The 27,629-nt window shown below is 40.0% G+C and overlaps 1 protein-coding gene across 1 annotated transcript; it reads right to left on the reverse strand.

Moving 5' to 3' along the window:
* Positions 1-944: 944 nt before the first annotated feature.
* Positions 945-27,566, reverse strand: LOC132984733 (dihydropyrimidinase-related protein 5-like). The gene is made up of 14 exons (XM_061051649.1): positions 27,411-27,566; positions 15,404-15,518; positions 14,802-14,951; positions 7,776-7,934; positions 5,971-6,150; positions 5,699-5,767; positions 5,383-5,427; positions 5,222-5,297; positions 4,968-5,124; positions 4,729-4,870; positions 4,309-4,451; positions 4,012-4,219; positions 2,491-2,674; positions 945-2,402 (listed from the first exon to the last, which is right to left on the reverse strand). The coding sequence occupies exons 2-14, from the start codon at positions 15,512-15,514 to the stop codon at positions 2,317-2,319; spliced, it is 1,710 nt and encodes a 569-aa protein (XP_060907632.1). The 5' UTR covers positions 15,515-15,518; positions 27,411-27,566; the 3' UTR covers positions 945-2,316.
* Between the last annotated feature and the right edge of the window lie 63 nt (positions 27,567-27,629).

Here is a 27,629-nt window from a genome sequence, read left to right on the forward strand (position 1 = left end):
CTCTCATTTTGTTAGTTTCGCTTTTTATTCACTCTGAATACTTTGTTTTAAAGCATGAGATAAATATAAACATCCTTCAACATTGAGGATGTTTAACATTTGATTCATATTAAGGTTAATATCGTTATCTAACACAATATTTTTAGGGTTTTAATACTGTATTTAACTGTTTATTGCTTAGTATTTTAGTTACATTGTTTATAAATTGGTAATAATGTATCATTATGAAAACTTGTTTTTTTCTATTATGAAAATATATTTTCATAATATATATTATGTCATAATAAAAACCTGAAATTACTTTTGATGTGGTGCAAATCAATAGTTGCATTTTAGTATCCAAAGAGGTAACCCAAGGCAGCTTAATGTTTCATCATAGGTCAACCGGGTTTACATGCCTTGTTATAACAAAAAAATAGTTTTATTTGCCATTAACACTCAGTACTTCTTCATCCGCAATTGGTACATTTGTTTTGTAATTGCATGAAGTCTGATTGATGTATTGCAGTTGCTCCCTCATTTATATTTCGTATCTAACATTTCACATTTCATTCTAATTCCTTTACATTCGTTTTTATTTTGTTTTACTTCCATACTGGAAAGTGTTAGTATGTGTTAATATTATGTCCTTATGGATAGTCAGAATAGTTTAATAATGTGCTCTTCTGTTGGAACTGTTAATCAAATGATGAATCTTTTACGGTTTCTTTAACAACCCAACACAAAACAACAAATCTTGACACAAAGAAGAAATGACAACGTTATATTTTTTTTCTCAATTTATTTTTTGCCATTATTCTCGTGGTAAGAAACAAGCAGCCACTTCACAGATTCAACAGGTTCACTGTCCAACACAACAAGAATCTACAAACACACAGCTCTGACCAGCCACAGTGCTTTCAAAACAACAAAACCATCCAACAATAAAATAATGTTGTTGTAGGTTATCGTAAAAAAAAAAAAAATTACAGCACCATTTTTTGTGAACCGGTGGCGTTTCGCTCCTCTTGTCTCCACGTGGTGCTCTTCATGCATGGGTGTAGGTGTGGGTGTGGGTGTGGCACAGGTGAATCACATTGGCACATTAACTTTTTTAAACTAAAAACAAAACAAACATCCTAAATATGTAGCACACAGACAGTGAAGACATGATCGGGTATAAATATAATACTGCTAGGCAGGAATGAGACATCATTAGGAGGTGAGAGGGTCAGTGGGTTACTTCAGACTGTGCAGCTCAATCTTCCTGCTCTGTGGAGACTGCTCAAACAATAATCCCATTTCAGTTTCCTACAAATAGGAAGTTTACATCCATGAGATGCTTCAGAATCGCAACTACAAACAATCATTTATTTGTGTTACTTTCAAGGCTCTCTGTGGTGTTATTTATCAACTGTGCGTAATAACAATTTGAGTTTTGACTGTGCAAAAGCTTATTTTCCCCACACAGAGAATCAGGTTTTGTAGATTCTTGTTGACTTCCTGATGCGTTCTGATTATCTCTCCGTCTTTCATTTAAGAAACTCTACTGACTTCTCTTCAGCCTTCTAGCACTTTGAAAGTTTTCTGGGATATGTGAGTGTTGTTTTTCAGTCAGAGGCAGTGAAAATATAAGGATGGAAAAGTCTGACTCTTTTTATAGAGTGTAGCTGATAGATCACACGGTGTTATATGCAGTTGGATTTCATCACCACACAGCACAGTTCATCCATTGGAAATAAAAACACTGTTAGAGGAAACCGCGGCACGGCAGGAAGCCGAGCACAGTGGGCGTTCAATCACAAACAGAATCCACACACATCTTCATGAGTCTAAAGCTATGGTGTCTAAAGTTAACTGTATGGTTGTGTGTGTGTGAGAGGGGTTTAATAGATATTTCACTGAATCCAGTTCTACTTTTTTTTTTTGTTTAAATAATTCAGTCGACATCACTTCAGATAAACCATCAAAAACTGTACTGGTTTTATACTTTCACAGTTTGTTTCGTTTGTGTTGGTAAGAGCAGGGTGATAATGAGCAGACTTTGTCAATGTTAGTATGATCAGCTGGAATTTGGTCAAACATTTTTAAAATTCAAATGTAGCCCTTCACTCTCTTGTAATTAATCAGGCCGGTCACTCCAATTACGACACAAATTAGACTCCTTTGGCAGATCACTGATCATCAGTTAGTTCTTCACCAATCACAGACAGGTCCCCAAATTTATTTTCCGTTCTTAAGTTTAAACCTGTGATTGAAAATCAGTGCAGTTTTCCTGGTTGCTCTGAGTTTTACAAAACAAGGAGAGTCGGACGGTTGAAGCTCCAGCACTGGTGATTACCAGATACCACTGGAGCGACCCCCAGGAGGAGCCAGGATCCGAGCAGAGGACCTCTTCGGGATGTGGTCGTCAACCTGGGAGCCTGATAGGAAAACAATGTTTCTTTTATTGAGTTTCACCATGTAAAAATCAAAATACACCACAGCAATTTTAATATTATTTCAGCTTACCTGAGAGGCTAAAGGAGGACTCGTGAAGGTCCCTGACCCCCTGGTGTGCTCGGGGTACAGAGTTCCCTTTGGTGGGTGTCTCTCCATCCATGGGGCCCAAACCCAGCTCCTTCTTCATGGTGTTTGCCACCATGGCCACATCACCGGAGTACGGATCCCTGGCAACCCCTTTATAAACTTGAGTCTGGAACAGAGAGGAAAAAGGGCAAAAGATGAAGAATGAAAACCTCGAACACGCAGACAGAATTAAAGAATCAGGATTTTTCACTTTTTTTTATGCAAGAGTCATCAAAGGTTCAACTGAACTTGGATCCCTGTTGGGCTTTGAACTGCAAACTTATTCATCTGGTGCTCTTGGCTGAAGGGGGTATTAAGAAACAGATATGATCATTAAAGCCCTTCTAATAATAATCTCATCAAGAATTGCAAATAGAGATGATAATACATTTATTCTACCATAAAGATATGTTTCTAATCCTCAAATGTAACCTTAAAAGTGGGGTTAAGTTCAAAGGTTGTTTAAAAGATCTGTGTTTGTTAAAAGAAGAAGACCAGCATATTCTGACTCACTAAATCAGTCAGTATGCACTGAAACAAGGATAGGACAAAACATTGATACGGCAATACTAAATTATTCTGATTCATGGGACACAAGTATCAAATTGCTGTTTCTCAATATCAATATTTAATAATTTAAAAAACCACACCCTAAACAGATGTCCCTGATAGTGTGACTCACTGCGTCACTTCTTCATAACTCCTCACACTGGTGCTCATGATATAAACGATGTAAACATGAGAGGAAGTTATTAGGCTAAAGAAGAAGTTGACACAGTGGAAGAAGAAAAAGAAGACAGTGGGATAAACGTCGGACAGCGGTGAAAAGAAGATAAATGATGAAGCCAGATAAAAGGTGAAAATGCACCAAATTTGCAGTGAATAAAAACATTAATGCTGCACTTTACCCCATAATGTATAGTGTCATGCTGTGTCGTATTGTTTCTATCTTATTGTATCATATCATATCGTTCGACACCTGTGATTCTCACCCCCGATTAAAACAGTGTTGCATTAAACATGTTATTTTACCACGAGCCTGACTCAAAATGTCAAAGCAAAACTGAAGTGTGGAGTTTAAAATCTCAATGGAACTATCATAAACAAAGAGAGACTCATTAAAAATCAGGTGCTGCGACAAATCAGCCATCAGGGGATACACACAGATTACCTGTTTTAACACCACATTCTGCAGAAATACATAAACTACAGACCAATAATTCTACAGTCAGCAGTTTAAGTGATCAATATAAACGATTGAGTGGATCTCAAACAGAGCAGATCCCTGCAGAGGCTTGATGGGGGAGGGTTATGCAGAGCAGCAATGCAGCACGCAGAGAGAGGTTGAACATTGACGATCACATCAGTGCAGGAGGGATCAGTATGATGGGTGTGTTTGCAGCAGGTTTTCTGTCATATCACAGAATATATATATTTTTTAAACACAAATGAATCCAAACTAACCTTTTCTCTCTGCACCATTTTCTTATAGAGGTAGTCGGGGAAGGTGCGCTGTGGGTAGAACTTTCCAGAGCCCTCAGCACACATGAACACCCCGTTCTCACACACCAAGCGGCCTCGGCTGATGGTCACCAGGGGAACGCCGTGGCAGCGCTGCCCCTCGTACAGGTTGAAGTCTCCGCCTTGGGCCTGAGTGCTCACAGAGATCGTCCTGCACAGACAGATGTACTACCTGAGTGTTTGTTCTGGATGAGTCAAGTCATGTATTCATGTCCTCATGTCGTAAATATAACTGCAAACCTTGTCGCGTCGGGGTCCCAGACCACCACATCAGCGTCGGCCCCAGCGATAATACGGCCCTTGCGTGGGTACAGGTTGTAGATCTTTGCAGCGTTAGAGCTCGTCACTGCCACAAAGCGGTTCTCATCCATTTTTCCTGTGACCTGCAGGTATTATTATATTGAAAAAATGTTAAGAACAATACAACCACTACATCCCCCCCCCAAAAAAAAGATATCTCAAATTAGATAAACCACACAGTTGTATGCCTCTGTCAAGCAGAAAATTTTATTATTATTTAAGTAAAAGGTCGATCTGCTCTACAACAAACAGAGACAATGGACTTCTTCTCTTCCTGTGAATGTCACTTACATTCATAATAAATGATGACAAACTTATTGGCAGGTTTGTATGTATGGGTATTGGTTTGAGAATACGTACCACTCCTCTCTCCCAAATGACACTCATCCTGTCCTGGACTCCAGGAACTCCATGAGGGATCTTCGTGAAGTCCTCTTTGCCCAAAGCTCTCTGCTTGATGCTAAATGGACGGTGCTCTGACGCCACAACGCTCAGAGTGTCACTGAAACAGAATACGCATTTCCACATTTAAGTAAAATATCTCTGATATCAGTCCTGTTACCAAGTAAAGAGTATCTATGCATGCTCTGTTCACTCACTTTCCCAGCAGGCCCATGAGGTACCCAGGTGTGTTTGGGTCAAGACGGAGAGGTGGGACAAGGACATGTGCAGCAGCATGAGCCCAGTCCTGGTGGTAGTACTGCATCCCATTCAGCACTGAGTGAGCTACCGTGGTCTCTGCATGGACCACCTTACCTGCAGCAAGAGGAGGTCAAATCATTTGTTACAAAAGTCTTTTATCTTCTTAATATCACCACCGCTGTCAAAAGCATCATGTTGTCCATTTTCTCACCTTGCATCTTAGCAGCAGAGATCATGTCTCCAGCAGCCATACTGGACACATTCACCAGGTAGATTGGACAGCGAGCCTGCAATCACAAGGACACTCTTTCATTTAACAATGACATACAGAATACTGCACGCAGACAGGATATTAAAATCTGATTTGTTTACCCTGTTGGCGATGGTGACGGCTCTGTGAGTAGCCTCAGACTCAAGCTGTAGACAAAGACAGGATCACACAATACAAATTTAAAGACCAACTCAATAGATGTTTTACCTTTTGTAGAGTCTTTACATTAACCTATACACAAAGAAACTACAAAATATGTGTGGCAGAGGTAAAGAACAATAACCTGAAATCCTTCAAGTTTCTGATTTATTTTATCAGCAAGTTAATGATACAAAACAGATTTTAATAAAGGAGGAAGTTCTGAAATGTTTTCTATTCTTTTAAAAAAAAAGAAGTAAAATCTTAATCAATAATTACCTCCTCAGGCCGACTGACTTCGATACCCTCTGGTCCGCTGATACCCAAATCCAGAGCCTCTTTGGCGCTCTAGCAACACACACACAGTTACACTTCAAGTGTGAATTTGTTTCCTCAATATCATCAACACACACACACACATGGGGAGTTGTTTATAAGGTCTAAAATGTTACATCTCAGTGGTAAAAACAGTTCATGTATAGCCTTTTGTTACATTAGCCTATTTAAATATGTAAATGTGTGTGTGTGCTCAGTGTTTGTGGGATTTGCACCTCCGCCGCCAGCTCTCCGTTCTCAGCGTGGACGCGTGCGATGGCCCCGATGTCCTTACAGGTCTGCAGAGTCTGGTAGAGCTCAGAGTCCCTCAGCATCATCATGTCTTTATAGGCCATGTACATCTGGAAGGAGTTCACTCCATGCTCCCTCACCAGGGTCTCCATCTCATTACGCACCTGACGGCGGGACAAAAGTAAGAGGTCAAGGATCTAAAGTTGTTGTGACTAGCAGTGAAACAGTGTGGGGTTTATGTTGGCAAAGGCCGACAGGGAAGAGAATAAAGCACTGTGAGTGTTGGCACGGAGGGAAAGTAGACTGTGCAGTGTGTGTGCGTGTGTGTATGGTGTGTGTGCGTGCATGTGTCGGTGTTTTAGCTATATGGGGTGTGAAATGAGCTTGGAGAGCAGCCAGAGTGATATCACTTTGCTCACATTGGTGAATACCACAGTCCCACAGAGACATTCACCACATGGAGAAATCTATTTCACTTACTTCAAATATAATCAATATTCTCATTAAACTGAAGTAAGAGGCCGTTATAACATAAAGGACAAGTGCATTAAATAGTCTTGATGAAACAATGATGCTGAAAATCTAATAAAGGAGAATACTTCTTCCATATAAAGTACGGTATATGCAGTGTCTTCCTGAAGTTAAAAGGCCGTTATAGTTTGGAGCTGACTTAATGCAGTTTAATGCTTATTTTTATTTCTAGAATTTTTTTCTTTCTTGCTTGTAAAAAAACTTTTTGTTCTGAAAATAACAAAGCAGGCTTCATAAATCTCCACAGCTGCAGTGACAGAACAGAAGTAGCATTAGGTATTGAACAGAGTTTGAATGGGGTTTAGTTTATTATGAAATATCAATACTTCTCATACAGTTATGTACATTTTTAAAACAAGAATGATGATTTCAGGAGAAAATGTAAACTACTTGCAGAAACCTCTTCTCTCTGTAAAGTGGGTGACTTTGAGTTTTGTACAACTGGACGCACAAAAGTGAGATTTGAAAAGCTACCTTTGGGATTTATTAATCATCATCATTTCGGGATGTTTCAAAATATCTTCTGATATTAAAATACCAATTATTGAAGTAATAACTGCCACATTAATTAACAATGTCATTATCTTGTATTGTATTTGATTGTTTCTATATCGTTGATCTATTTTTTGTTTTGTGAAAGAAAGAGAAAACAACAGGTTAGCCATCTTATTCTGTTAAACAGTATATTGTGTTATTAGGAAAGGGGCAGGTATTATACGTTGTCTTCTTCCTGCTCCTGTTTGCTCATGAACAGTGTTTCAGTATTATGAGAAAATAATTATTTTGTTGTGTTTTATTGTGTTGAAACCATACACTGCAATGAGCAAATAAATCAAATATGATATGATATGATCTTTGTCATAACATCATGGTATTAAAAGTTTAACATAACAGCTATATTCTATACAAACTAGCACACGTAATGAAATGTGGCACATGCACAAAGTCAGCAGATGATATAGAAGAGATATTAAAGCCAGAGGCTAAATGAGCCATGTTGACTCATAGTATCTGACTAATGTGCCCACTGAGCATGTGCGTTAACCTACTTCATGTTAGGTTGAATCTAGGTCAACACACAATTCACCCATATAAATAAAATGATTTGGCTGCTTTATTATTCATTCATTAAGCACAAAGCTTGAGGAGCAAAGACATCTGTTTATTAAAACTATGATTGGAAGTTTTTTTTCCGTGCTGTTCACTGGTTCTGGGTTCTGGCACATCTGCACACACTGACCCTTCTTCTTCGACTTACCTTTGATCCCCACCAAGTCACCCCGACATGCAGAGCGTAGTCGCAGCACGCCTTAGCATCAGCCAGAGCTCTGCAGTTCTCGTAGGCGTCCAGCAGGGAGCAGTGCTGCTCAGGCAGGACGAGAGCCATCACCATGGTGGTACCACCCATAAGAGCCGCCTTGGTGAGGAGAAGTGAGTCAGGGAGGAAGGAAGGGGAGATGGGAGATGGGAGGCAGAGGGAGAGATAAGAGAGATTTATTAAAACCAAGAACAATGACTTCACTGTAAAGCACACAGACACAGTTTGTCTCTGTGACAATAAGTAACAGTCTTTTCTTATGAACTGTCTCATCCTCATCTGATAGCGTACGTCCTGCTAACAGTACAAACATGTCAAACATTTGAGTTAGATAGTTCAAAGTTACCAGGGAGAAAGACGGGGATAACAGGATAACGTCAAAGTTTTTTGTATTGTTTTGTGTATCCGTTAGTGAACATTGTGTTGCTATATAGATACAGGTATACATGTGTCTTATAGCCCTATGGGGAAAAAGGAAAATGTTGATCCAACAGAAATAAATCCAGAGCTGATCTAACTCCTTTGATTCTGATAAATATCCTTTTAAAAGTATAAAATTATATTCTGTTGCAACAGAAGAGAAAGAGACAGAAGATCAGGGATGAGACCGATCTATTGCCATTCTTAAACTGTAATTTTTTCAGCACTTCACTCCTCTTGAAATGTCGCTGAAACATGTCTTGCAAACTACATTTTCTGAGAGGGTGTGAGACTCGCACACTGCCGACATTTTCTTTCAAAGTGCTAGAGGACCGAAGAGAAGTCCGTTCAGTTTCTTAAATGAAACACGGAGAGATCATCAGAACTGAATAATGCTTCAAGAAATGTCTCTACACCATGAAGTCAACAAGAATGTACAAAAATCAAGTCAAAGTTTGTCCAACAGGTTACTTCATCTGCCCAATAAAATACCTCTTCTCTGAATACGCAGTTCGGTATACTAGCTTGCCAGCATTAAATTGATGCTACACAACATAAAACATCAGCTACTGACATCTGTACATGCCACGTTATTTGCCAAAGGGCAGATGTGTGTTCATGGTGTTTAACCGATACTTCATTGCATCATCCCAACTTAAAAAAATATTTTCAGATTCACAAAAACCTTATCTTTCAAAATTTCAAAAATAATAATTTTGTATTCCTCGCACTAGTTTTTCAAAAACAACTCTCAGCAAGCAGCAAATGCTGAGAAGAAAAACAGTGGAGGAGAAGGAGAAGACGAGGACGAGGCGGATGGTTGGAGGAAGAGGAGAAAACTGATGAGGTAAAGGGAGTGGTCTGCAGTGACTAGTCTCAGTCGGCTGTACGGTAAAAACACTTTTTTTGTGTAGTCATGACAACAGATACTGCTCAGCCATGCCTGTCACATGTATCCACCCCCGTCCCCCTCCCCATCCTCTCTCATCCACGTCACCTGTTCAATATCCTCCAGCAGAGTCTAACAGGGATACTGGGGCTGTGGCATGGTGGGAAAACGAGCAATAATCATTCATGAAAAAGGAAATGAACGGAGAGAGATACAAAGATGAACTATTTGATGCAAAACAAAGACTTTCTTCAATTCATTGCCAGTTGAGTCAGAATGAAATGTTACTGACTTCGGGCACAGCCCTTATCTTTGTGTCAGCGTGGAGTCGTTCCTGCAGGCTCTAGACGTGTTGCAGACAGGGGTGGGGTCATCTGTTTTTAAGCGACAGCTGCAGCAGCCAACCAGCAATCACCTCTTATATTACCATAGTAACCAGTCTGAATCATCTGCAGCGTCAGCATCATATGCTTTAACGTATATGTGTGTTATTTGCATTCTGCGCGTCTAGAGTCATTGATCACTGTCAGTGTGTGTGTGTTCATGTGTGTGTGTGTGTGTGTGTGTGTGTGTGTGTGTGTGTGTCAGAAGACATGGACACAGCTGGGGATTGTGGGATTTGTCTGCCTGCCTGCATGGCCTTAATTGAGATTTACTGCCAGTGCAAAATCAGAGAGTGTGTGAGGCAGAAACAGCGAAAGAGAAATAGCTGGAGGAAAAAATATATATCATCCAGCCATGTGGATTTTCTTCAGCATGACGGTTGCAGACGGCAGTAGCAGACGATGTCTCTGCAGAGTGGGATTAAAGACTCCATCTGCAGAATGAAACGACTTTCAAAATGCCCTGTTTCCTCTTTTTCGTGCCTGCATCTGAAACCTCAGCAAATAAACATCCAACTTTAGACTCTACATTACAAACCTGTATAAGAAACCTATGAAGGACCACAGCAATAGGGACGGGCAGTTGTCGTCGGTGATGCATAATAGGTCTGTTTTGTTCTGATGAAACTGTTTGCAATTGGTGTTGCTAAGCAGAGGAATATTCGCAGACAAAACTGTGAGGAAACCAGAATCACCAGGACAGCTGGGAGCCAATTGGAAAACGAAACATCTTACAGACCATGCACGTTTATAAAACCTCTTATTCCTGTTCCATTGTATTAAACAAAGTAAATCTCTACAGGCAGACTAGAAACAATATGTTGGATTTCTGCAACAACAAAAACACAACGCGCAAACCTCTCATTTTAGAGATTAAAGCTGACACATGATATTTATTGTCACCTGATTGAAAGAACAATCAATGTCTGTCCTGTAATGTTTGTGTCATAAAACTCAAATGCGGGGTAACATAGTCGATTTTTAACAGCAAAAACTGTGTTCATTCTTCTATTTCACTCGTCACCATCACATCATCCTCGTGCTTTTAATCTTACAAATCTCTCTACACGCCACAGTAAACCCAACATACCAGTGCACCCCCCCCCCTTTTTTAAAGTATCACTGATCATTGACAGAACAGCTAAAGTACATGATGACACATAAACCCCCAAAGAGTGCTTTAATATGAATCCCCCACTCTATTAAACACCCCTAACCCCTACTGTGAAGATAATCCCCTGACGAGAAAGTCAAACAGACAAAGAGAGAAAAAGGGGGAAAGGGGAGTTAAAATGTGTAAATATGTCCGTACTCTATGTGTCGGTGTGTGCAGCAGAAAAAATAGCATGCCGTGATTTCAAAGTCAATATCTGACGATAATGACAGAAAACTTTTCAAATCCAATTCAAAATAAATTCATGTCATGAATCAAGCAAAACAACCAAACACTAACTGTTTTATTTTGTTATTATATAACAATAAACTATTTGGGACATTAATGAGTCATAACAATAAACACTACTTCTTGAAACTAGATAATCGATGAATCTTTAGAGCAAAAGGGTTCAAACTAAACAGATCCAAACAAATGATCTTCAATATGAGTATTCATTTACCATACTATTAAGTTGAAGATCAATAAAAAAATATATATTATGAAGAAATGAGACATAGTTGTATGAAATCTGGTTCAATATTTAATAATCAAATAACAAAAAAAAATAATCAACAGGAACGCAGAAAAAAGATCAAGTACCAAAAAACAGCTACATTTAATGTCTGTCAGACAGAGAGGGGGAGTAAAGGGGGGGGGGACGACACTGAGTGTGAGTGAGACTTGACTGATGTGAGAGGAGCAGAGGAGCTCTGCTGCTGGACCCTACGAGAGGCTATCAGTGTCAGAGAGATTACCACTGCAGAGCTCTGATCAGCCTCTATCAGCTCCTCTCATACTCCACATCACTGCTGAACACCTCACCTCCTTTCATCCCCTTTCATCCCCTTTCATCCCCTCCTCCTCCTCCTCCTCCGCCTCGTACTCCTGCAGAGACATTAAAATGACCCCTGCTCTGCATATTGGGGAGAGGCACAGAGCTTCTTTGAGCATATGTTAGCTGACTTTTTGAATCTGAAAATATAGTTTCATGAATTTAAAATGGATTTGATCAGTACAGAATGGATCAAACTTAACTAAAGTGTTAGTAAAGTAAGCTGTTTTTGGTTTGCAATCATTGCTGTTGGAGGTCAAAGGATGAGTTCATTTTATTGCGGTTTTAAATGAAATTGAAATAAATACAATCCAATAAGAACATGTGGGAGAGCCTGTTATGAGCAGTGGCTTTTACTTTTGTTTTCACAAACACACTGTACTCGTACTGTAAGTACTCACATCACTGTTAAGCTAGTTGAGTAACTTATCTTTTTATCTGTCTTGAAGGTCATCACAGCCAGAAAAATTTAATGTGTGTATGTTCACTAACTCCATACTTGTTGATCTACTTAAAATATGTACAAAATAATGGATTACTGTCCCACAAGAACCTACAAGCCGATGAAAATAAATGAAACTTAAGTCCCAACACATTATTTGTTTAACAAATCGTATGACAGATCAACTAAAAGTCTCATTTTTGTGTTTTAGGAGATTTGTGCACTTACTGTATACTGGAGGATACCCATACTGAAAACACAAACTAAATACTGGGTTTAAAGCACCCTTTGTTTGGGTGAATAGTCAATGATATTAGATGTTTATACAAGTCCTTGCATGTCTCTCTCTCTCTCTCTCAGGATGCTGCAGATATTACATTGTTTCTTTAAATGTAATATATTAATGCAGTTTTTCCTGAGGATGATTCTTGGCAGGTTTCTGAGCTCTGTTTATTTTAAGTACAAACACACAACACAGCCCAACCCAAAAACAATAAAAGACGCATTGCATGTACAAACAGATCCTGTTTGCATTGAAATTTCTACTGGACAACTACATTATATACACGAAGCGCCTTCCAACTGCAGGTCAGTGTGAGTCTGTACTGGAGAGGGGAGATGGGTGAGACGGAGGAGGGCTGTGCCGAGGACACAGTGGGGAGAAAAGAGAAGAGGAGGGAATGAAAGTGTGAGACAGAGCAGGCGGGAGGAAGAGGATGGGGAGAGAAATAGTTTTGGGGATCATCGCCATTTCACACGAGCCGTTGCCGAGGAAACACCGTCATCCTCCCACATACACTCCCCCGGATTTCCACAATAAGAGCGGGGGTTGGTTGCCATGGCAGCAGGGTCAGTGGGTAGGGGTTGCCGATTGGGGGGTTGCTGGGGTAAAGTTGGCATATGATTCAACCCCCCCCCCCCCCCCCCGCCAAATTCCTCTCACCCCTCCTTGGCTGGTGTTTTAATCATCCTCAGACCTCATTTTACTCAGATACAGTGCTTTACATTTCTTACAGTAGAGGCCGTTTACACAAAACACACTGGAGCCATCTGGAAGTAGATATATCTACTAGACAAGCTTCTTACAATAAATATCTCCTTTTGGAGGGTAGTTAAAGTTCTGAGCAGAGGGACACTCAACATGTAGGACTGGTGATGGATGGAACAGACTCATGTCAAAATAAAATTGTACTTTGAGTATTCTACATTATTCTTAAATGTACATGCTGCTTATAAACGTGTTTGATTGAGTTTAAGAGTTTCAGCTGAAAACACAGATTCTTAGAACTGTGTAAAGAAACAATATCCCTTCCCCTGTTCTCTCTCCTCCTTTAAAAGCTGTCAACAGAGTCACTGGTGGAGGGCTCAACCAAGTGTGGTTCATGTGTGTGTGTGTGTGTGTGTGTGTGTGTGTGTGTGTGTGAGAGAGGGGATCATATGGCGATATAATGCAGATAAAATAATGTAATGGTTTATTTTATATACACCTGCATAATGTACACACATTCACTTCTACAATCATACTTAATACATTTGCTTCATGATAGAGGTGGAAAAAATGTATGTAAAAGTCTAGATTCTTGTCTTCTGAGATTTTAAATCGATTCATAACTTCCAAAAATCCTCTTCTTTTTTTTTTTAGGGCTAATCATTCACTCCCTGCTAAGTGCTAAGGCTAGCTCTTTAACTCAGTGGAATGCCAACTGGAGCAGCAAGAAATTCAGCCAGTCTCTCAGATGACTGGAGTAGATCCTGAAGTATTTACTAATTCAAAATATACTTTGAATCCATGGATCAATAGATCCAGAATCGTTTTGAATTCTCAATCGAATCGTGACCCCAGGAATCAAAATCAAATTGAATCGTGAGACACACAAAGATTCCCAGCCCGACTTCATGACTTCATTGATACAAACGTTTCTTGTATAATTTTAACACTTAGAAATGAATTGCTCCCACTTTGTTTGTCTTTACAAATCTCAAGATCATAGAATGATGGCATGACAACATTTTAGTCCAGGCACAATTCAGTCATGCTTTAGGTTCTCATTTGTTTAGCTAAATTTTTTGGGGACTTGTTGGGGAAATCATTGTTTCTAAATTCAAAGAATTGTTAGACTTTGTCAGAAATATCCAATAAGAAGGAGCGACGGTCCTCAATGCATATTTGTCCTTATATGACTTTTTTAAACAGAGCTACAAATTACAGATTTGATTTGTTTGATCTTTGCTCTCAGAATAAATGATGTACAGCACGCCTGACACGCCTTCCTACACTCTGTTGACGCCTTTGACTTAAACCCCCCAAGTGATAAAAATATGTCAGACAACATCAACATGCAGCCCACAGCATTCTCCAGTACGCCCCGCTGCAGGCGACAATTACGCTCCCTCCTAATTGTCTTTTGAATTTTTAAGTCACCTAATTATTAAATCATCCTCTGTGCTCTACGTCTCAGGGGATCAGTGGAAAACATGCAGAGCATTCGTTAGAAATGATCCAATAAAGCCCAGTACAAATGATGTCTGGACAGCTGTGTGGAAAAAGAGAAGACTGCTTTCGACCAGAAACTTGTGACAGCTGTTTGTGTTTGCTTCCTATAGGAGCAGGATGAGAACACATGTGGTCATTAGTCTTGATGAATGTATGAAGCAGAGTGAAGATTTGAATGTAGACTAGACAGAGAGTGAGAAAGAGAGAAAGTATGTCTGTGTATGACAGCTGTCTCTGGATGATCTAAATATGTTTAATCACAGGCATGCTGACGAGCCCAGTCATAACAGAGTCATATGTGAGATTGTTAGTTAGTGTGTTTATATGTGTGTGCGTGTGTGTGTGTGTACCTTGGTCCCACTGTAGAAGTCATCCTGAATGCTGGCGTTCATGAACGTCTGCTGCAGATGCACGCTTGTGTCTATTCCGCCCGGCAACACCAGCTTTCCAGAGGCGTCAATCACCTTAGCGCCACCTGGGATCATCAGCTCCTTTCCAACCTGCAAGCAACAACACAAACACAAAAACACACAACAGTATTAATGTATGTGTTGTCCCTATGACATGCATTGAAGTTGAAATACCATTGTTGTGATGGAAATAAGCATTGCGGCGTAGTATAAGTCTGATTGTTTCAGTCAGTGAGCAGCTCAGCTTTCCAGGTTTCTGAGTCTAACGCATCCTCTTCATATAAACCGCTGCTTATTTCCATGACAACAGCCATTGAGCTAATTATAGCACTCACAATCATCATTGAGTTCACTCAGAGTCTCATTCTTTTCATGCTGTGTTATTGTGAAATGAGTCACTGTAACAGCTGGGGAGACACTGCATTGACAATGTGTGGATCAACATGGGAGTGTGTGAGACAGACAGAGAAAGATGTAAGAAGAAATAAAGGCTGTAGCGTTGGAATTTTTTAATGTAAAGGTATGTTTGCTGGTGGTTGTACCTGCTGAATGATGCCGTTCTCAATGTAGACATCAGCCTCCTGGGTGAAGTCATCGTTGACCACCTTTCCTCCCTTGATGAGGATGCGCATCGCCCCCGTGTTGGCAGCCATTGTCCTACGAGAGCAACAGAAAAGACATGCATTTAAAAATCTAAAAATCAAAGCTGTAGATCAAAATGTTGACAGTGTAAACAAGACGCTAAGTTCTGTACGAGCAGCTACTTGGAAAGGGGAGAGGGGGCGACACACAGGCACTGTATGTCTAAGCAAATGCTCTTTGATGAGGCTTGCCCTATGGAAAAAAAAAGATAAAGTGTCAGCAACAACGTGTTTAGCAGCCTTTCCTGCAACCATTATATGGATATGACTTGTCGGAAAATCATAAAGCAGATTGGAAAGTTCTGCCTCTGAATTACCAGGATACTAGGGGACAATCATATATAATTACAGCAGTCTGCTAAAGTCTGTCTTTGCTGCAGAGTTACGCTGTCTGACACACATTCTGTCTTCTCGTCCCAAGACACAGAATACTTTTCTGCAAGCTTTAAGTGTGTCAGCTCAGTCTATGAAATATTAAGAGTGATGATCTATTATTTAAAAATCTATTACAGTATCAGCAAGAATATGACAGATTGTCTGACTTCTGCAAGAACGGCTGGAAAGTAGAGTCTCCGGTATGTATCTGCTTAGTTACCATTTAGCTGATTTTAGAAGATGTATCAAAGAAGAAACTTGTTTTTAAATGACCAACAGATAACTTTCAGTCAGGTGACCGGCGCAGAGGCCTGGAGGGCAAATAGAGCTTATTAAAGTAGCGGTCATCATTGAACAGACACTGAGGAGCTGCAGCACGGGCTTGATCATTTTCCATCTCTTCAAATCGGCGAAAGTTTACATCACCTGAAAACCTTTAGAAAAACTAAGATATTAGATAAACTGCAACTTTTAGGACTCTTATCCAGCACACAGGAGACTATTTCCATCACAAAAAAACAGCAACGTTCTTCCCAGAACTTCAACAGGTTGATGTTTACTTACATTTAGTGTAGAATATTTCTCCTTACATGGCTGCGGTATGAAAGCCTACAAATGTGCGGACAGCTTCACTCTACTTTCAATAATGGATATATAGATAGGTTAATAACACTACCATTAGGGAAGCGAAGCAACAAATTCATTATTAGGTGAGCGGCTCCCACCTACATGTTATAATGAAGCGTGTTAGTGTGTGATGTGAAGTCTGGAACTAAAACTATTTTTTGATCCACAGAAAAAAACAATTGTTCAATTAACTATTTCAAGCATATATCAGAAACCTTCTCTTGTTCCTGCTTTTACATCGTAAGTAATTGAAGCTTTCTTTTGTCATGTGTATCAGATAACTTCATAATTTTGGGGTTTGAAATATTGGTTTGACATAACCAGTGAGCCTGACCTCAAGTAACCTTCATGGAAAACATTCTCCTTATTTTATTTTATGATTCAGGACGTTTATTGAAAAACACATCTGGCAGTTTAAATAATGCTGGTTGTAGCCGTAGTTTTTACAAACATATAAAGCAAGATCTGTTTCAGAGAGCAAACTGGATTTCTGTTCAAGAAACACGGATCTAATTAACCTAATTTCATGCATTTGTAGAGCACAGTTTGTTGCACAATAAGCACATTTCTAAATGAATGCCTGGTGGCATTATAGAGCCCTTCTTGTGCCCTCCCCCTCCCTCACAACAGACAATGATAACTTGGTAAGTTCAGGTTTAGATAGTAACAGTTCATGTCCCACTTTGTTGACGTGCTTTGACGATGTTTATAGACTCCTATTGAAGGCTGTTCCCATGTTCTACTTTAATAAGGTCTGCACATTTTCTCTTGCATTAAAAGAGCTGAATACTTAGAACATGTTTAGAGTATTGAGCTACATTAACAGGATCCATTTACATTTAAGGACAACAACAACACACTGCATGTAGCCTCGAAAAAAATACATTCTGGATGACTGTCTGACCTACATGAAATGGATTTGTGTGATTTTAATTTCAACATTTTTTATGACTAAACAAATTAGAGCAGCAGCAATGAGTTGATTAGTAGGGAGCTTTATAATGCATATAGACCACTTGGGTTAATTGATTCAAGCTTCCTAAAGCTCCTGTGAGGAACTTTCAGTTTGTGTTACATGTGGAAATAAAATGTTAATTTTGAAAAAAACATATTTAAATGTATGTGACGGTCTGGTCTGCTTTTATAGCTTATAGAGTCATCAGTATACATTTCATTCAGTATTATAACCAGTTAATAAATCCTCCAGCGAGCTTTAAACTGGACCTTTGAACAAGAAGTTATATCAACTATATTAAACACATTTTAGGTTGTGAACAAAACATGACACTGATGTCATCTTGGTGTTGGGAGATTGTTTTTTTTTTAAAATCTTATATTGAAGATATCTTAAATTAAGAGTAAGTTGAAGCACAACATCATCAGATGATTAAAACATGATGCATCCTTTGTCACGTATGTTTTTGTCAACTGTGACAATTCTTGAAAAAGGCAACTTGAGCAAGTGTAATGGGATCAACAAAGTGGGAGCCTACTCTACAAACAGCCCTCTGTGTTCATGTGTGTATTCTGCATGGATGGCTGTATGCAATGTGTTTGATGGGGGGACACAATGGCCTCCCAGTCACACAGAATCAACTCAAAGAGATGGAGGAGAATGGAGAGAGGAAGGAGAGGAGAGAGGAAGGGAGCGACAGAATAATGAGGAGAGGAAAGACCTGGTGTGCACCAACCAATCAGAGGAGGCTTTGATGGGTCCAAAGAGGTAGAGAATGGCTGACGGGAAAAATGTCATGTTGGCCCAACTTACTTTTTAGCTCATGAAAAAACATACCAAACCTTCCACAATGCTTTTCAAAAATAATAGTCTTTTATTGCTTCTTTATTTTTTTCTGTTATGCACATATAGTTTAGTTCTTTAGAAAATGTGCATCCTATTTAGCTTTGCTTTAAGGCATACTATGAACCCTACAGCATTATACTTAAGCAGTGACCAGAAATCTTTTGGCAGTGGGTCGGACTCCAGTCCATCTCAGAGAAGATTGAGGGGGAAATTAAGGATGAAAAAGAGATGGAGAACTTAAAAAAAGAGAGCAGACATGAGGGGGATTGATTGTGTAGAGATGAAGGATAAAGTGTCCGTGGTAAACATGAATGAGGGTGGAGGGGGTTGCAGTATGGAAAGCAATGCCCTAAAGGCCTGCCAGCCAGAATAACAGATTGGTTTCCCAGGAGATGGGAACTGGAGTGCTTCAGTAGAAATCCAACACGCACACACACATTCACACACACAAACAATTGCATGGCACAGTGTGGTAAGGCATACTAAATCGGCTTTTCCCGGCTAACAATAAGACAATATAAAAAGCAGAAGACAGAACAGTAAAGAAACATTTCCTGTCTCCTTACTTTTTTTTGAAGCTAACCTTGTCTGACCTTCTGACCTTTACAGTTACAGTGCCTCCATCAGGCCCGTTGGTGTACAAACACTTTCTCTTTCTGAAGCCGAGGATCATATGAAAAAAAGATTTATTGTAGTATTTAGAATAAACCTTTTGTGCATTCTTTTGTTGCATTTCATTAATTCCTGAAAAAACAGCTCCCTGGAAGTAGTTACAACCACACACATCTGTATGTGCAGAGTAACCTGCAGAGTGTACCGAGTAACCTGCAGTACGTTATGTCACAGTCCACCAGTTTAAACCCTCGGTTGCGTAAATCCTGTAGATATTTTTGGACCTTTTAGCTTTATTAGATAGGACAGCCAAAGAAGTGTTGGGAGTAGAAAGTGGGGGAAGACATGCAGCAACTATTGCCTCCTTACAACGGGCGTGCGTCATAACCTCCAGGCTATAAGCGCCCCACATCTCCTATGATTATGTTTCTTTGATTGCATATCCTACGCTGTATTTATAATGTTTAGACAGTTGTTTTCTGGCCCCCTTTTGGTAGCTGCATTGAATCGCTATTTGTTTGTCTGATGTGTTCTATCTCACACACAGCACAGGAAATCTGCCAGCTTAAACCAAATCAGTGTGGTGTTGGCATTAAATCGTGATGTTAAGATACGAGCAGAGTCAACCCTGCTCATGGCAAAGACAAAAAACAATTGCTTTGGGTGACATCAATCAGTCACATATATCAATTTGACATGATGCTTCCACTGTTTGTTCTGTTGTTCTTTTGTTTAAGGTCCATCCATCCATCTATTCTCTCCTGCTTAACCGAGATCGGGTTGCGGTGGTAGCAGGCACAATAAGTCACCCCAGACTTCCCTCTCCCCAGCAATGTTTTCCAGCTCCTCCTGGGGGATTCCGAGGTGTTCCCAGGCTAGACGGGATATATAATCCCTCCAGTGAACTCTGGGTCTACCCCTGGGTCTCCTCCAAATTGGACGTGCCCGGAAAACCTCCAAAGGCAGGCGTCCAGGAGGCTTCCTAATCAGATGCCCAAACCACCTCAGCTGGCTCCTTTCGATGCCAAGGAGTAGTGGCTCTACTCCGAGCTCCCCCTTAATGTCTGAGCTGCTCACCCTATCTCTAAAGCTGAGCTCAGCCGCCCTCCGGAGGAAGCTCATTTCGGCCGCTTGTATCCGCGATCTTATTCTTTCGGTCACTACCCATAACTCATGACCATATAGGTGAGGGTTGGGACAAAGATCGACCGGTAAATGGAGAGCTTTGCCTTCAGGCTCAGCTCCCTCTTCACCACAACGGCCCGGCACAACGCCTGCATTACTGCCGACGCTGAGCCAATCCGTCTGTCAATCTCACGGTCCATCCTACCCTCAGTCGTGAGCAAGACCCCGTTTTAGGTCCTCAAAGTCATAATGATCAAATAGTTGTGTTTATTTAATTTGATCAGGGGTTTGGTTATTATAGAGTTAATGAAAGAGACAAAAGAAATAGATAAATGCGTCCGACAGGGTAGGATGGATAGTACGATGTCTACATGAAATTTATGTCCTCAATTTCTCACATTTAAAAGCTGCTGTTGTCACTGTTTTCCAGTCACCTCCTTGCAAACCCCACACAGCTGACTGTGTGTGTAGGAGCAGAAATGCTGACTAAACAGACCTCTGTAATGGACACTGGGAGCATTGTGTGGCTGCGAGGACTATAAGCCAGAGGAAATTAAAGTCAACTCATATAATTCACTTTCGAGACAGTGACACCTTTAATACTCAAAGCAGCAGGCATTTCATCTGCTTAAAGAAAGACAGAATAAACATAATAGTGCCCCATGCCTTGAATGTGGCAAACGCTGGACTGTAGGTTTGGAGCGGGTAATCTGGCACTAGCTGTTATCCTGCTTCTATTTCACTTTATTTACAAAGCAGGCTTTTTATTGAAGATGTGGGGCAACTTGAAGTGATGTGAGGTGGCATGAGGTGTGTGATGCCACATGAGGCGACTGAAGGTAAAGGATGTAGGGCATCGAGATGCAGTATGAGGTGTTGTGACAAGACGAGACATGATGCGCCGTGACACAATGCCATGCAATGTGATGTAACGTGATGTGAGGATGGGACAGATGATTCTTTGGGTTGGCTCGGTGCACTTAGGCTATATGACTCCTAAACGACCAGGAAATGTGTCTGTGAAGGCAAAAGTGATGAATTCTTAAATCATTTTTATTACATTATATTTGTCCCTCTTTGCATTAAAAACATCTGATTTCTGTGGGAGCTACTTCTGTAACATGGACATGCTTTGTGTATGAAATATCTTTAACAGACCAGATTACATCATGCCATCGATTGCTCTGGCATATTTTAGTTTCTTAGAATATTTGCTTGATCAAAAATATGCTCAACAATTATTAATAAAGTACAAAAATAACAATTATTTTTTAAGGTACATAAGCATAAAACATGTCTTTCCATAGCTTTTATATTAACTATGGTTTAATTTACAGAACATGTACTAAGGTGATAGTTCATTGTTTTAAACATGTGGTATCGAGAAGGATCGATGTGATACATTTTTTGAAGATATTGTTCAGACATCACAGCTCTAATCGGAGGTCAAAATAAAGAGTGAGGTCTTGCTGTAAACACTCCTTGACTTTGTCGTCTTTGTTGTCCTAAATAACTGCATCCAAAAAGTACAATTCCCAAGACCACCATGCAGAAAATATCTTCTTCCCTAGTCCGGACTTCCTTAGTGCAGGTGTGCAGTGAGTGTGTGTGTGTGTGTGTGTGTGTGTGTGTGTGTTCATTTTCTGCTGTGTCATAGCGACTTCAGCAGACAGACAGACATGAGGAGAGAGAGAGACACATGGACCAACAGTGACAATCTAGGCAGCATTTCTCACTCACCCTTTGACCAGCTGCTTCAGCACAAACACACACACACACACACACACACACACACACACACACACACACACACACACACACACACACACACACACACACACACACGTATTACAGATAACACATCTACACCATCAGCTCCAACACAAACTATAATGACACTAAGACACACAGAGAGACCCACCCTGACGTCTCCCCTCTCTCCAGGCAGACAGTTTTTAATGGGGGTGTTAATTAATAATGAACGAGGAGCAGCAGGCAGATTTAGTCAGACTACCAACGTCTCATCATCCCAAAGTCACATTCATGACACCACGGTCAAACCACCAACATGCACGTTTGTCTTTAAGGTTTAAAGTGACGGCCTCATTATAAACAGTATTTTAGAAGAGAGGATCTAGTTTAAATAAGATGGCTCAAGCAGAGGTACCCTCACATTGGTTAAAAAATGGCACCAAACAGATTTCTTTATGATGTTTGGGTAAACCCCTTTGATCTCTACGTGTATCCTTTAGCTATGTACTACTCTACTATCATTATGCGTCCCTAAAGGCGCTAGTACCCACCATTTCCTCCCTCTCTCTATTGATGAACATTGAACAATGGTTGAAGTTATGGGGATTGAAGAGCCGGAGAAAACATCAGGATGAATATGCTCTTCTTTGTCTTCATTGAGACAATGACGTTTGCACTAGCAACTTTTAAGCTAGCGAGCTAAATGTTAGCCTATACATGTTAAACATGAACGCTACATCTTAATAATAATCCTTACACTTTTTATATTTACATTAACAATGTTTAAATATATTTACTTCATCTTTATTGCCCATTTTTAAGAGGCAAGGTAACACTTAAAATAATGTCTTAAAGAGGGAGATGTGAGTCGAGCATAGTGAAGCTGAATTTATCGCTGAACTACTTCTGTTGTATTGTTCTCTTAGTTTTTGCTGTTTCCTGTCAAAGCGTCATTGAGTATTTAGAAAAGCGCTATATAAATCTAATTTATTATTATTATTATTCTTATTATTATTAATTTAAAGGCGATGGTTCATAATAGTTACTTTAGTGAAAGCCAAACACGTTGAAAAGGAGACAATATGAGACTCTACATAACAATTCACTTAGCATAAAGTCAGGGTTGGCAATTTTCTCCAGATCCACTTTTTTATATTTTGGTTGAAATTGTCTTTAGGTCCTGACAGAAATTAATAACTCATGTTCTCTGAAAAAGAAACAAAGAAAATCCATCATCTGTATCAGTTTTGAGCCTGTAAAAACTTCGACCAATGTCTGCCATGAGGTACCAATCTGATGAACCAATCACACGCCTCCCTGTCTCCCTGCTCGTTCTCTACCCCTTATGTAACACTCAAAGCATGAGCTGAGGTCCGCTTCTGGACAAACAGCGCCTGTGCATGTAAGTGAGGGGCGTGGCTTTTGAGGGAGCACAGAGGGGAGGGGGTGGTGAAAATAACCAACCCTGCATTTAAGGAATTATTTTTCATTAGGGGAAAACTCAAGGTTGAAACTTAAAGTATGTATTGACCTGGGCACTGAATATTTCATTATAGAATCAAAGCTTTCTGTGGTGTAAGACTTAAAAACATTTGGTATAGTAAAAAATAAAAAAGATGCCAGAAATAACCACCAATGTGAACTAATAATCTCTCATTGTACTAAACTAATTGTTAGTGTGCGCGCCCAATGTATGGAGGCAGTGGTCCTCCGCTGTCCTGTCTCAATAAAGGCATAAAAATCCCAAAAGTAAACGTTAAGAAAAAGTCGACCATGTAGTTTTATTTGTCACGACGTAGTTTATCAGACAGGTTGCATAAATATCTTAGAGGAAATATTTTCAGCTTTGATGTACGGGTCAGTCTTTGTTCAATTTAAGAATTATTTCAAAATTCAAGCATTTAAATAACAATTAAAGTGGCCCTGTCCATTCTGCCTAAAACACATCTAAGTTAAAGCACCCTGAAACTAAAAAACAGTATACAGATTTTGAAAAATGAAATGAATCATAAGCATGTCTAAATCTTCTTAGAGGCAGAGATGGAGCCGAAAATAAAAGAAAAAGAAGGATTAAGATTAAACCATCCTCCTGCATGTTCACAAAGTGTTTTAAACGTGTGACAGAGGCGGCTGACGTCCTCAGATGTCTGTTTGTGGGCGAGTGTGAGCTTCATGTGTGGCAGACAAATGTATGTATGTGTGTGTTGATGCGTGCTGAAAGTGAGAAGAAGGGAGTAGACAGCTGCTGACTCCGGCTTGATCTGTGGGGAGGGACAGCGTGCAGCGTGCACAAGTGTGCGGGACTCAATATGTGTGTGTGTGTGTGCCTTACCTTCAATATGTGTTAGCAGTTGTGTGTGTGTGAACAGTAGGGCTATTTAAAAAGCCAGAACAAACGTGCATCACATCACTCTACAACCGATTGGAGATAAAAATAGATAACACACACACACAAACTTACACACTCAAGCGCACACACAGGATGAGGTTTTAAGAGTTGTGGGAGCTACTGGAGTCTCATGGATGAATAAGCCATTAGTGAATCATACACAGATAAACAGACAATAACAACAGTGGTCCCATAACTAACTAGGCCATCACTCAGAGGATTAGGGGCGTCGCTCACTCTCTCTACATGCAAGCTGATCACCCTGTAATTTTATATCTTTATCAAAGACTAAAGACTAAGACTTTTTATTAATTCATCTTTGTCTCCACTTACCGTTCACTCTCTACTGCCAGACGAACAAGTTACTGAAGCAGCTCCTTTATTGGAGCTGTATTTGTTTAGTCTGATCGTTGAGCTTTCTTAGCTCAGTATCAGCTTTTCAAACACAGAACTCATAATCTGATAGATTGTGAATGAGTTTATTTATTAGGTACAGTCATGTTCCTCAGAGGATGTCTCCTCCCTTCTCAATACTAAGATTGAGCCTGCTGCTACTTACATGTTAAACATACACAATCTTCTGAAATATGATTTTTTTTTTTGTATTGTGACCAAAAGTAAATCCATACGTACAGCTGAAACGTAAATGATCAATCAATTTGCTCACTGTCAGAAAATTAACTGACCGCTAAATTGGTTGGGTGGGAAAGCATTTCTATTTTCAGAAATTCTACAAACCAATGTTCGATCAATATATAAACTTTCCATCTAAGACAGTAAATAAAACGCTTTTGTATTATTGTTGAGTAGTAATAAATCATGTGATAGTATCAGATATGACAATGATATATATACAATCTAGTGTCAAAGCTGCACATGCATGAGTTTGAACAGTGAAGAAAATGAAGTTCTGAAACCAAACATCCACAAGTACAACACGCTAACTCTTCCAAAAGGTTTGAACCCTTCAAACTGAAGTGGCATGCCGCCCTTTTACCAAATTACTGAATCAAATGTTTACAGATTACAACCTTTCCACTCTCAGAACTCATCGTCAATAGTCTGATGAAGATGTAGCCTCTGGGGGAGACGACCAATTTTCAGGGCTTCCAGTGTAGCCAGCAGTTAGCCACAAGAATTACCGTATCGGTCCGAATATAAGACGGCCTTTTTCCCCATCGAAATAGGTCCAAAAAAGCCGGGTCGTCTTATATTCGGACCAATACGGTAACTTTGGCCAAGACGACCTTTCCAGGCTTTGCCAGTGTGTTCAGTGTGGCTAGCTACTTCAGGAGTCGTTATTAGAGAGGTGTCAGAGAGAGGCTTGTTAGATGCACTTGCTTGCAAATGTCTCTTTAGAGGCTTCAGTTATAGATAAATCTACGCTAAATGGCATTAGCAGATGCGTTACATCCTTTTTGCTTTCCATTCGGGCTGTTTTCCTTTGTGCAGCCAATACCTGCTCGGACAATGGGAGGATACAAATCGAACTACAAATGAAAATGAGATCACTTCCAGTAACGAAACCTGGTCCTGCGACGACAGATTCTACAGTTTTTATGCCAAATCCATAAAAAGAGATAACATCCTAACAAATGTACTTTACATACTTTTACCACTATTACAGAAATATTCAGTATTGTCGATGTTGCTGCTCTGTTTGTCTCTATCCTTCGTCCTGCGTCTCCCTTTATCCCATTTTTCAAGCCTAGCACAGTTTTGGCACGAGTCTGGTTCTGCTCGAGGTTTCTGCCTCTTAAAAGGACATTTTATCCTTGCAACTGTTGCTAAATGTAGCTAAGTGCTCACGATTGATTAATGCCGGGTCTTTGTAAGATAACCATGAGTAAGGTCTTTTTCCTGCTCTTTTGTAAAGTGTCTTGAGATAACATTTGTCATGATTTGGCGCTTTAATAAAGATTGATTGATTGAAATGTTATTTGTTTTCCCCTCAACTTCTTGTTGCTTCAAAATTGGAATTAGCATGTATTTCATTTGAACATTTATCGACTAATAATTCAGCATTTATTCAAATAAGCAGGGTCGGAGGCAAAGATGATTATAAATATTATATTAAATTATTATTATTATTTATTTGTACTTTAAGTATACTGAATAAAGTACAAATGCAGAAAATGTCCCCCTGTGTGAACATTTTATTGCTGCAGATTGATAAAGTTGAGCACATTTTTAACTATGCTGTGTAAAATTGCAACCACAGTTTATATGTATGAATAATAATCTGATTATTAACAATAAATGGATAGTTTGCACTTTAAGTAAATGTGCTTTGTTACACTGCACCACTGATAAAATCAGAATGGATGCACCCTTGATGGAATAAACCATTTGTAGGCAAACCATTACATCATCTGATTAGAATGCTTTCTAATATATTCAATTCATTATGCTGCACTGAGGACCCCTGGAGCCCCTCGGAGCACCCCTGAGGATCCTTAAACCAAAACTCAAAACCGCCTGATCCACAAAACCAAGACAGGTCTGCATGCGAACCTCTCACTGAAAAGAACACGGCTCAGATCACCTGTTCACATTATGTTCCCCAGCACACACACACACACACACACACGCACACACCCACCAACCAAATCCTTAGTATGACGACTTCAGACCCTTTTCATCATCCTCTTCATCATCACCGTGACTCAATATATTTGGAGAATCAGAGAAAAGCCTATAAACGAATAAACTGACTTACATAACGCCCAACACACACACGCACACACACATATTACACACACAGCCTTATTGCACTGATGGCACGCCAAATACACGCACACACAAACGCAGACATCACACACACACACACACGCATCACACACACATATTTAATCACCGAAAAGCACACGATGCTAGCCTGCAAAAATCGACAAATTCTGCATTTTTGCACCCACTTTCATTCACGTGTAATTCAGCACATACACGTCTCCAGTTAATTGATGTAAATGCATCATTTGGTGGATGAAAATGTTCAAATTAGAAACAGAAAACACAACAAGCCTGTGCTATTTTTGCAAACGCAAACGAATGTGTCAACGTCAAAACCCCGCGGTGAGTGACGTTAGACACGGTATAATAAAGCATTTTATCGGTTTAATAACGCGTATTAATTATATATTTTTAAATTCTTATCAACCCCTTCTACCTTATAGAGAGAAAAAAAACCTCAAGCCCTTCATTTTGTCACCTATTTTTTGGCCTCTTACCCTTTTTCACCTGGTTCCCAGACCCTCCTCAGCAGGATCCTCTCTCCGTTGCCCAGCACCAGCCGAGTGCTCGAAGACAGCTGGCACAGCGCGAGCCGCAGATGCTTCAGTGCCGACGATCCTGCAGCAGCCAATCAGGAGCCGTTCCAACTTGACTAACGGTAAAGTCGACCAATGGGAGACGAGTTGTGTGTGTGGCTAAGGGGTCTCCTCTCCTCA

The sequence above is a fragment of the Labrus mixtus genome, chromosome 12 (assembly GCF_963584025.1).
Source record: "Labrus mixtus chromosome 12, fLabMix1.1, whole genome shotgun sequence".
NCBI lineage: Eukaryota > Metazoa > Chordata > Actinopteri > Labriformes > Labridae > Labrus > Labrus mixtus.

Bases quoted from the DNA above. Each gene is read 5' to 3' on its own strand.
- LOC132984733 (XM_061051649.1), bottom strand. From the start codon at position 15,514: ATGGCTGCCAACACGGGGGCGATGCGCATCCTCATCAAGGGAGGAAAG. The intron at 7,935-14,801 runs GTACACACACAC...CTCCTCACCAAG, and splicing joins ACTTCTACAGTGGGACCAAG to GCGGCTCTTATGGGTGGTAC. The intron at 2,675-4,011 runs GTTAGTTTGGAT...TCTCTGTTCCAG, and splicing joins AAATGGTGCAGAGAGAAAAG to ACTCAAGTTTATAAAGGGGT.